This window comes from Haliotis cracherodii, unplaced genomic scaffold, assembly GCF_022045235.1.
Source record: "Haliotis cracherodii isolate W230 unplaced genomic scaffold, xgHalCrac1.p SCAF_1, whole genome shotgun sequence".
Taxonomy (NCBI): Eukaryota; Metazoa; Mollusca; class Gastropoda; order Lepetellida; family Haliotidae; genus Haliotis; species Haliotis cracherodii.
Window position 1 is genome coordinate 21,221,193 of NW_027266264.1, and position 12,318 is coordinate 21,233,510.

At 41.6% G+C, this 12,318-nt stretch overlaps 1 protein-coding gene across 1 annotated transcript; it reads left to right on the forward strand.

Annotated features, from left to right (window-relative positions):
• The first annotated feature begins 3,735 nt into the window (after nt 1-3,735).
• On the forward strand, nt 3,736-7,069 carry LOC139461836 (claudin domain-containing protein 2-like). The gene is made up of 3 exons (XM_071243319.1): nt 3,736-4,251; nt 5,265-5,402; nt 6,054-7,069. The coding sequence occupies exons 1-3, from the start codon at nt 4,041-4,043 to the stop codon at nt 6,197-6,199; spliced, it is 495 nt and encodes a 164-aa protein (XP_071099420.1). The 5' UTR covers nt 3,736-4,040; the 3' UTR covers nt 6,200-7,069.
• The last annotated feature ends 5,249 nt before the right edge of the window (nt 7,070-12,318 follow it).

Below are 12,318 nucleotides of genomic sequence, written 5' to 3' on the forward strand. Positions count from 1 at the left end.
GGTGTAAGAACTGCTGACCGGTGTAATAACTGCTGACATGCTGACCAGCTTATATATGTTAAAGTCTTTGGTGCTTAAACGATATCGGCAATGACTTCAAGCAATGGTGAACATGTGCAAACACCCGACCCCGTAAATTACCAGTCTGACTGTACGTAATTTTATGCGCATCTTGCATAAACGTTTGTTACAAGGGTACGTGTGTATATATATACATACTGCATCTGTGATATTATGACCACACGTAAACGGCCGGGTAAAAGAAAGTATACACCCAAGTTTGATGGTGGCTAAAATGAAACAAACAAGAAATGTTATTCGATAGTGATGTTTCGCCGACTGTTTTCAGCCTTTAACGTTTCGATAACGTTTGTAATTTTTTCGTCAAATCTATTTCAAGAGCACACTTTCGTTTGCCAGGCAGTTAAAGTACACAGTGCAGTACAGTATCGAACACACACTGTTCTTACAGCTTGATTCCCAGCAGGATTCGACTGCTTATCTTCATCATCATCAGTATATCCTGCTATTCCTGCAAATTAACAGTCCGATCAATTGACTTTATTAATTTAATACAGTCTAATAAAATCATTAACACCCGCATAGAATATATGTCCCCAGCCACCCATGCTTGTCGTAGGAGGTAAACTAAATGGATTCGGGGGGAAGGGGGGTGGGGGGGGGGGGGGGGGGGATCATTGGTTGATGCGTGTTATCGTATCCCAATGCGAGGATCGATTTTCATGATGTCAATCACTGGATTGTCTGTCCCTCACTCGATTATTTACAGACATAAGATGGAATATTGCCGAGGGCGCGTTAAACAAAGAAAAAACTTTCAGTCTGGATTTAAGCATGGCGTGTTACACGAGTGTAACCACCAGTGAAGACGTTTCCTATCTCCCAAACTTGTCAAGTGTGGACAAGTTGCTCCTCAAGAACAATCGTTATGACCCCTCAACAAGGCGATAAAGCGAATCCTTTCAATCGTACATTCAAAACTGGTCAAGTCGCCGTCTCCAGAACGTTGGCGTTTTTTCAATCAAGCTGGTTCCAGACTCTCTCTGTGCGACGTCAACTTGTGATATTAAGAGGCGGATCCCAGCTCAATGTTTAATGAGCTCAGACAATTAAAAATATTCAGCCATAAATACATAGCTGTTACCCTGGACATGCATGGATTTGGAGACAAGGGTCCCCTCAGAATACACTACCGTTTATCAGGCTTCAAACACACCACACATAACAGTGAAACAATCTTCCGTATCGTTGAACTTTTCTGAGCCATGCTTGGGTATGAATATATAATACCCACGCCTTCTGCTCGTGCACGAGTTCTTGTGTGGGTTATAGTCTTGGGGTCGGCTTTCCATGTAGTGGCCGTCGTGGCCCCGTACTGGACATCGCTTTCTGGGACACATACCGGCATCTGGAAGACATGCTCGGATATCTCAGGATGCTCCCCTCTCTCGGAAGGCAAGGAACTGAATGAACGTAGGTATATTTCACCGATACACATACGTGCAGACTTCCATTTCGGAGGTATAAATTGGATGTTGCCATTTGCTTTTTATTGCAGTCTGAGAAGGAAGTACATTTTGTTTACAGAGACACCCTGTTAGGTCGGAAACCCTGCATTTTGAACGGTTGATGTTTGGAACGTTTAGACAGAAATAAAACCGGGCCAAAACATCTTCAATTTCGGAATTTGTTAATGTTTTTCACTGGGAACGGTGGTGACTGGAATAACGTCGTTTCACTGTACTACAGTCAGCTGAGAATACATGTTGTCCATGGATTGGTTTGCCTCTTCATTGTAACGCTACACAAACAAATGGTCCAGGGGTAGGCGTGGCCGCAGCTAATCAATGCTCTTCTGTATAACAAATTGGGATGTTTAATACATGGGACGTGTAACAAATTGGAAGGAACTACTCAAACTACGTGAATATAGTAAATTACACTATCGGAATGAATTGTCCACACGATGCGTACACTTTTGAATCCTATATCATCCCGGTATCGCGTATGTTTTGAAATAACCACAGAAGGCGTAGTAACATCTGTCACAATTTGTATCATATGTTACAACCAGTTTGTAAGGAGAATAAGTGCTTTAATTAAGTGGCCAATATTATACTGTTTAACAGGTACGTCCTGGCGATCGTAAAGGGAAAATACTAATTATTTACAACTCTGAATCATAATACCTGAAACACATTTCTACCTCATGACAGTAATATATGTACATTCATATGCATTTAAACCACGCACTCATCGTTCCTGTAACAATTTATGTAGGTGTTGGGGATTGGGTGTGGGTGCGTGCGTGTTCGCATATATATATATATATATATATATATATACATATATATATATGTGTGTGTGTGTGTGTGTGTGATGGTATGACATCATGTTATGACATCATGTGACCCCAGGAACTGAAAACAACAGGTGTTTCTTTAAATGTTTGGGGGCACGGGTGGCCCAGTCGTCTAAGGCGCCGCGTTTCGCTGTGCGAGTTGCGTCCCTTGGGCACGCCAGAAACCTATGATTGTGGGTTCGAATCCCGGTTCGCCCCGTTATGTTTCTAGGTTTGTCAGCACCATACCCGTGCTCTTGGGTTTCACCGAAGTGGTGAGACCTGCATCACTTCGGGCTTTCCTCCCACATTAAGCTGACACGCCGTCATGTAACTGCAATACTGTTAAAAGCGGCGTTAACTCCAACTCACTCACTCACTCACTCACTTTAAATGTTGGCTCTAGCATAATGACTGCCCACCTTCTCCAGAAGTCTTTTGTGTATACTCCTCTGAGACTTTACAATAAAGTCACACATTCGGATGTAATTTTAAGATATACCGCTCAAAAGAAGTTAAGGATCACCCTATTCTTTCATATCACTATAGTTAACCTGTCATGGCATGACGATAGTAATATGAGATAATCTTGTGGCCTTTAACTTCTCTCGAGTAGTATATATGCATATGCTCCAGATAAGCATGCTTGATCTCGTAATGACTCCCCATTCATATTCATTTATTAATCAGTACCCCTAAAAAAGTAATTTCGTGATCAATTGGACTAAATAGGATGCCCACAAATAAAACACGACCACCAAATTAAACAAATGATGCTATGAACGTGTGTTTATTGTTAACGCTACTAAAACACCATATTCCCTTTTTGAGTGAGTGAGTGAGATGGGTTTAACGCCGCTTTTAACAGTTTTCCAGTTATATCACGGAGTGTCAGCTTGATGTGGGAGGAAAGCCCGAAGTGATGCAGGTCTCAGACGTTTACCACTTCGGTGAAACCCACGAGCACGGGTATGGCGCTGACAAACCTAGAAACATAATCGGGGCGAACCGGGATTCGAACCCACAATCACAGGTTCCTGGCGTGCCCAAGGGGTGCAACTCTGCACAGCGAATCGCGGCGCCTTAGACGACTGGGCCACCCGTGCCCCTTCCTTTTTGGAGAAGCTGTGGGCAGGGCTGACCCAGCGGTCCCACCTAACGGTGAAAGGTCGCGGTGTATCTGATATACATGTATTGTTCAAAGAGGCTTAACCCGACTCACTCACTCACCTATTGAGGAGCGAGAAACGTCATCATGTTATCAGTACTACTCACCTTCCATACTGATATCACTATTCCCAGATTCCACAGTACACTAACTGGATATAATACATTTTGTCATACTTAGAGCAGTAGCAAAACAGACGCTTCAACTGGGATGGTTCTTTGCACGAGACAAGTGTGGTCCAGACACAGGCATTATTAAGTTCGGAGTCAAAATAATACAGGCCCCGATGTACACAGCAACAAGGAGTGATCTACAGGTGATTCAACAGGATGTGACATAAGCTGGGTTATCTAATGAAACCGTCAGTTGACACTGATCACTCCCCCTTACAGCAGCAGCCGAGGATTAAGTCCCTCGAGGACTGAACGTATTCAATCAAGGGAAAGTCAATCCATTTTGATTGTCAGGTCATTCCAGCCATACAACTGTGAGATTAAGAACCATTTAGACATGTATGCCTATTATAGAAGCATGTCCATACCAGCCACCCCAGGGGGGAGGTTAGGATCACTAACGTTTATCCTTGGCCAGTGTCTCCACATAGCAGGGACAGCATCGCCATATTGGAGTCGGGATGAAGGTTACCACTCGGGCATCTGGAAAGACTGCTATAAGGGAAAATGTACCTCTTTCTACGACGAAAATATGATAGATAAATGGCGTGAGTAGAGTTACTACCGTCATATCTCCTCCGCGTGATTTCGAGTTAGTGAGTTGCATTTTACGCCGTTTTTAGCAACATTCCAGCAATATCACGGCGGGGGACACCAGGAATGGGCTTCACACATTGATGTGGGGAATCGAAACTGGGCCTTCGGCTTGATTAGCGAACGCTTTACCCACTAGGCTACCCCACCGCCCCGCGTGATTTCGATGAAGGAGTGAAGTTGATAGTGTCATGTTTTTGATGTTTCACAAAATAAATAATGACATGTTCATGATTGTTCTGAGATATTAATCCCTTGCAAGGCGATGAATTCGACATGGAGCTGATGATATGTCGTAATTCTCGTATACGATATTTCATATTTCATTTTTTATTACGTGTTCGTATCGTTATCTATTGTGTAGTTGTCCGATTTTCGATCACGAACATTGATGCTACTTAATTTCATTTATCCGATATACTCGTAAATGCGACGTAATGATATGCAACCAACCATGTGGGATTAACGGGACTTGACTGTATGTTGGGACAACGGACATGAAGGATAAGGGTATTAATGGTAACGCGTCCTTGTAGAAGATGGCTAAGCACACATCAACACCGTGTCAACCTGTCGTCCTTGATTTGTGTTATCTTAGATTGATACAGTGCTTTGAAACGGATCGCGTCTCCGATAACGTTTGAGAGATAAGAGATACTGGTCCACACAATATTGCTATCAACAGCGTCGGGACTATATTATTAAATATTGATATAATCTCCAAACGCTATACCTGGGTTATATTTTACATGTCGTATAATGAGTAGTTATCACATTTTCTTATTCAACAATCACAGGCAGTGATTCTGCAGTCAGATAAGATAGGGCTCTGTTTTCTAACAAGCAATGTGTCGTCGCAACCTCGAGTTAACTCACTTGCTCATCCTTTTTAATATTTTTTTCCTGTCTTTTCTTGTTTGAACACTGCATCTCCGAAGTATATTCACACCGACGCCTTGGGTTGCAGAATGGCTGCGGGCAGTGCAAGCAATGGCTGTCTTGGGAGTTATTATTGCCTTATTTGGAATTATCACTTCAATCGTGCATCTTCGTACCGGTAACAAGAGTCTTCTGACCATTGCAGCCCTGTCAGCAATAGGAGCTGGTGAGTGAAATAAACTCGTAATTTCCAGTGATAGATGGTATCCAATAATGTTGTGACGTAAAGCTGACTCAACGTACAAAGAACCCACAAACAATTGAAAATTCATAAATTTATCGCTCCCAGTAAGCTCTGTCTCCTCGTTCCTGTTATTGTAAAATATCAATATGAAGCCTCTCCAAGTTTCTAAAACGTCACAATCAGGAGTATTTCATTTTAATGTTTCGGATATAACAAACGAACACAAACTGTGCGACCTTTGAGCACAAAGAAAACATATTGAATTGATCATTTGAAGCTCATTTCGAAATAAACTTACTCTCACAGAGATAACAGACTTTCTTCAAAACCATCTTCCATCGCTGTCCAGACTTGCGCCCCTGAGGGGTGTCAAAAATCCCATGATCGTGGGTTCAAAACCCTGATAATGGTTTGTAAGCATGAAATTGTTATGCAAATTGTGTGAGTTTCGGAGGCTGCCGGTAGGGTAGGACATGCTTACCATTTTCGCGAACACCTGGTGTCATCACTGATTTTCAGCGATCTATTCATACACTATGCATCGCTACTTTCCCTTTGCGCCCAACGGAATCTGTTTCGGCGGATAATCGATTCAGGTTATGCGCTAACGTTATATATTGACGTCTGTTGTAGGCATACTGGTGGTGCTGGGTGCTGTCATCTACGTGGCCTTCAACGACTCCAGCGGTCTCTACTGGGCCTTCTGGTTTGAGGTGTCTGCCAGTGTCATAATGCTGTTTTCAGGGGTAGGACTGTTCACAGAACTGTGCAGAGGATAGCAGTGAAGTGGCAACTCACAATTCCCAGGACATTCTCTTTCGGGATGTAGCTGCAGACCTTTTTATCTGAGAAAATTCAATGCGTTTCTGTTGGCGATGTACGCGAATAGTGATCGTTGAAACATTTGGTAAATAGTCCGCCTGATTTGTAAAGTGTACGAATTCAAAACTGCCTTATGACAGAGAGTGTTTCCCTTATATTCCACACGCTTGAACGGGATGACCGCTCCACGTCAACAATCAAAGGGTGTAACACAGACACTATGTTGGAAATGAACCAAACAATTTAACCCTATCGATATTTGATCACATTTTCAAACGATTGAAACGATGCATCCTTTGGCATTCCGTTTGACGTATTCCGTTTGACGTATTCTGTTTGACGTATTTTACAAGGGTACGACGCCAAACACGCACAAGTACTTCCCTTGGCTAGCAAACATTATGAATACCATTAAGACCCTGACATTTACTATCAAATGGTCTTTGTGTGTTGTCCAGATGACTTCTAGCTTACGGCTGAACATGCGTTCCTCCACTTTTGTGTATGTAGTATACTAACTCCCTTCAACTCACAACCATATACTACTGGGTTGGTGCTTGCGAATCCTAGTTGTTAAAATATATTGCTCGTTACGTCAAATACTTGGGTTCGAGTTCTTCTATGGGTAACTAGTGAACAGCCTCCTTTTTGGAGTCCCCTGCTGACGACGGCGTGAACACATAACCACCCACTATAATTTCGAGGTCAGGATTATATGTTTGTACAATTAGCAGGGTTATAAACAGCGGTCAGACATGCGCACATCGCTTTTTGCAGCTTGATTGAGTTCTTAGTGCACAGCGCAAAAGACAATACTTGGGCATTAAAGATCACTGAATTTATTTTTCTTTATTATTTCTTTTATTTAATGTGGATTATAACTATTTTGCAGTACACAATATATCAAAACTGCTCAGTTGAAAACCGAAATATAAGGTGTATGAATGATTTGTATTTTGTGTGTATTTTTGCCAAGTGTATATTTTTGTAACGTTAAACATTAAACCCCGCAAACTGAATATCTAATGTACCTAAGTATCATTAAACCCCGCAAACTGAATATCTAATGTACCTAAGTATCTTTTTGCCAACAACGAGAGCATGATACTTACTAAATACAAACAGGAAAAGACAGAAAATGTGATTTGAAGGTCTTTTTAAACCATTATGCAACACGCCTCCACCCGTGTCACAGGCTCATGGTACAGTCAAGGCTTGTTAAACTTACAACTGGGGACAATTGCCGATTCCTTGATATCAGCTTTCAAAATAGATGATAACATCGATCTAATACCTTGAGATGTGTGCGTGCGTGCGTGCGTGCGTGCGTGCGTGCGTGAAGTCTTCATTGAGCAAGATTGAAAGTAGTTCTGACTTTAAGTGTCATTTGACTCAATGATATTCCGATACCAATAATCCCAAATCAATAGCCACATCTCTATTCTATTAAAACTTCAATGATGACTTTTAATATTTGTCGAAATATGACCGAGGCCGGTACTTATTCTAGTCTGGGCCAAACAAACCAGTGATTATTATGATGAGCAACGATCCACGCCGTTGGGGTCCGATGGTACACAATCAACAGTCACCGAGCCTGACCACCCAATCCACCACTTCGCCTCTTACGACCTATATTAAACCCGAAATACCCACAAGAGATCTTGCATGAGGCATACAACTATAGTGCAAACAAATTGGTTATAGCTGACGGAAGCTGCCACAGTGAGTCACAAGATAAATCTTAATTCCTGATATTCAGATTAAGGTGCTACATTGTAACAGTATTACTACCGCAGAAAATTAGAAATGCTGTCCTCTTACGGACTTTCATAACTCTTAATCATACATGTATATGGTAACATATAAATCTCTTCTCCAAACACACATTTGTAATGGTAACAGAAATTAAAAGCGGCCATTAAGCAAAACGTTTAGCATACCTCGATAATTTGTAAACAATATGACCACTACATGCATAGGTCTTTGAGTGAGTGAGTGAGTTGGGTTTAACGCCGCTTTTAACAGTATTCCAGTTATATCGCGGTGTGTCAGCTTAATGTGGGAGGAAAGCCCGAAGTGATGCAGGTCTAAGACATTTACGTCTTCGGTGAAACCCAAGAGCACAGGTATGGTGCTGACAAACCTAGAAATATAATCGGGTCGAACCGGGATTCGAACCCACAATTATAAGTTTCTTGCGTGCCCAAGGGACGCAACTCTGCACAGCGAATCGCGGCGCCTTAGACGACTGGGCCACCCGTGCCCCCGAATAGTTCTTTGAAAGGCATTTAGAGGTGATACACATAAAGAAGAGAATTTATTGATGTCAACTTCTTTATAATGAGGAACACAACCTTCCGGAGTATATGCTTAATCCTTCATCAGGAATCATTCACCTGATGAAGGAGTAAGCATATACCCCGAAACGTTGAGTTCTTCACAATAAAGAAGCTGACATCCATAAATTCTCTTCCTTAATATCTGAATAGTAACTTTAGTGAAATCTTACTTTACGAATGACCTCCAGTGCGATCTTGGCCTACGCCTACAACTTTCGAGTTTGCGTACCCGCTCCCAACCTCCCAAGGCAAGGGAGTTAACTTAAGTCCAGTTTCCACCCTTGCCGAACTAGGTTGGTATTATGGAGTTAGATTTTGGCTGGACTAACGAGTCTACGCATAGTTTATCACAATTTATATCTTGATTATCAATCAAATCCTCTTGACTTGGCGCCGCCATTTTGTTTGCAGCAAATGCAAGTGATATGAGCAGGGGAATCTGATTAGTCAATAGGAGGGTCATAGAAGGGACATAGAAGGGACATAACACGAAATAGCCACTGGTGGCGCTACGATCGAACCCAGGAATTCCAGCCTAGTTCGGCAAGGGTGGAAACTGGACATAGAGTCAGTTAACTCTCTTGCCTTGGGAAGATGACCCGCTCCATGGTTGACATGTATCAACTTTCATGGACATACAGTAAATGCTCCATGAGTTATCGTTTTCTTCATACTATGACCTCGAAGATCCATACACCTACTTAAATATGATGCAAATACTACTACACGATGCCTTTAATTCCATTTCTGTTCAGTTAGTTTATTAACAAAACCTACTGTTTCAATTGTCTGCAGCAATTCAGTACTTCACAAACATATTCCCCAATAATTCACAACGATGATTGAATACATAATAACAGGAATTAGACACACACGCACGCACACACACTGCAAACACCTGTGATCCATGCTTCTAAGATGAGGGTCATCCTTGTTATCGTCGTCACTGGTGCCAGTCTCAGGTTCAAACATGTAAGGTTTCACTTGTACCTCTTTCTCAGAAATCACCAATGTATCTTCCGAGAAACATTTCTATTCCACGATAACTCGAAAACTATCGTTACTGTCAGAGTTTAAGGTATTGCTAAGTCATGGTCGATTTGAGCTCACGATATCGCAAATAGGAACGAAATAAGTACTGCGATGCTTCGTCATTTTATACATAGATCAGTGAATATTTTATTAAGAGGAAATGTCTCAGAACAAAGTCGGCGGAAGTTCCGAATCCCGCACAATAAAGGCAACTGAAGAAATAGCATGTTACTTACTTACTTATATTGGAGATTTTACGTGCGCTTTCCGACTGCAGCGTATTTCGCACACGGAATAGCATGTTTCGCCCATCGTTTTCTCATCGCAGAGTGAATTTAATTTGTCATATAAATGACCTTTGCCACACTTCTTGTGTGAAAAGAAAGGAGTATATTTTAATCCTTTTAACCTACTCATAGGAAGGAAAGTACAGTGTGCAAAATTAATGGTCACTGTTTGATTGTGAGTAGGTGAATGTATAGGGGTTAATAAGGTGGAAGATTGGTGTGCTTTGCCGATAACGTGTGTAGCCGACTACGACCATGAACGGAGGCGTGCTTGCTGGGATGCGAACGGAGGGGCGGGCTTGTGCGACCAAGCGTATAATTTTGGAGGACATCGCCTGCAATATGACCATATATGGAGCCTCTGTAATAAAGGCTCCGCCCCCGATGTATTTTCGTTTCAGTCTTTGAAATTGATAGACAGGGCAAATAAACCTGATTTACCGCCGTTTTCGATGGTTTGAATAATATATTTACATTAACGGTGTTACGATCTATCCAATTCTGCAAAGTTGTATATACTCAGGGGACTTGCACTATAAGAATTTAACGGTGTTACGATCTATCCAATTCTGCAAAGTTGTATATGCTCATGGGACTTGCACTATAAGAAATTAACGGTGTTACGATCTATCCAATTCTGCAAAGTTGTATATGCTCATGGGACTTGCACTGTAAAGAATTATCTAAAGATAAGGTAAGTACCACCCAAATAAAGCAACAAAGCAATTACTTTATATATAAATATTAATGTGATTCTGCACTTGAAGAACGGATTAGGTTGGTGAAAACGAGAACGCTATGGGGCTTTGTTAGGCTGTAATGTATTTCAGTTAAATCACAGCGTGTCATCTTAATGTAGGATGAACGTCTTAAGTGAATCATATTTTAAACGTTTTCCACTATTGTGAAAACAACGAAAACTCCAAACCAGACTAAGGGCGCCTTAAAACAACAAAACTAGAGGGTCCATGTGTTGGAGGATCTTCTACAGCACGATGCGACATTAAAGCTATGGGTGACTAGATGGACATAGTGTTACATGACGGTGTCTGCCTGGATTTACCAGAATGAGGTCACTGTTATTCGACAGTTATGTATGAATCGTATAGGTAAACAAATGTATGCACAGGTGGACCAGTACCATTGTTTAACTGTCAGTTTATGCATGGATTGAACAGATTCAAATTAATAATGTGTACCATATGTTCCCGTGTTTTTACAGATCAACAAGTTACTTGTCTTTGCATGTGTTTGTGACAGATGCAACCGGTGGGGCAGGATACGCTCACCTTTTCGCTTACACCTGGAATCAGCATTATTTAATGGCGATACGTAAACACATGCTTATGATATAATCGCACAGTCGATTTTGCTTTATGCACATATTTCTACTGGAAAGGGTTTTGTCGCTTTATTTTCATCAACTAGCTGGGATGTCACAGTGTTGGAGGGAGTGTTTCCTGAAATTATGTTGGATATTTTCTTGTGCTGATCAGGACTAATATGGCAGTAATTGTTCAAAAAATGGATATTTTTGTTACCAGTTATCGACATTTTTTGATTTGGCCGAATATAATTGTCATTCAACTTTTGCAAAAGGTGTGTGTAGTTTTTGTAACGTGCAGAGTGATTAGTGAGTCGTTTCGATGTTTGGTAACTAGCGGCAACATACCTGCATTTCATGAGAGGGGAAAGTTTGTTTTTCCCAATACGATATCCATTAAATTACTGATTGCCATGTTTAGGCATGCCAAAATAAAGTGTCTGTGCCGATGTAAAACGGATCATCATTCGACAGAAGTCGGCTGGACCCGTGGAGGCATACAGGGCACCGAGAGAGATCAGCAACATTACACCTCATTTTGGGCCTTATTTCGCGACAATCACGTGGACTCTCACCAGTCACATGGATATTCTCGATCGTCTCCATCAACATGCAAAGTGATGTCCCCCAAGGTATGTTCTAGTGATCAATGACACCTCTTAATCCGTGATGGAATTGTGTTGTAGAGCCAGAGAGTTTATTATGCTCATTGGATTATTACCTCGAACAGATCCGGACTGCCGGACTCAATCACTTCATCACTAATCCGGTCCACGCTCTGTTTCCTTTAGTTCAAGTTTCTCCTCCTTATTACCTCCCGTCACGTTGAAAATTGCAAGCATGACGTAAAGAAATAGCCACACCCCCTTCGTTTAGGGATCTCGCGATGCTACCCGAATAGCCCCGTGTTTTTCGAACACTTGTGAAAAACATGCATAGAAGTGTGTCTAGTGCGTGTGTGGGTATTTCGTTCGGCGAATTTCATTTTGAACTTTTAAAATGTTATGAAGCAGTTTCAAATCATGTTACAATGTGAATATATCATTTCATAAAAGGTAAATCGAAAGTCACGTTTTACAGTCACATTTAGA

Excerpts from the sequence above, each read along its gene's own strand:
- LOC139461836 (XM_071243319.1), top strand. The coding sequence starts at position 4,041 with ATGTATGCCTATTATAGAAGCATGTCCATACCAGCCACCCCAGGGGGG. Across the intron at positions 4,252-5,264 it reads AAATATGATAGATAAATGGC|AATGGCTGCGGGCAGTGCAA; the intron begins GTGAGTAGAGTT and ends CTTGGGTTGCAG. Across the intron at positions 5,403-6,053 it reads CCTGTCAGCAATAGGAGCTG|GCATACTGGTGGTGCTGGGT; the intron begins GTGAGTGAAATA and ends CGTCTGTTGTAG.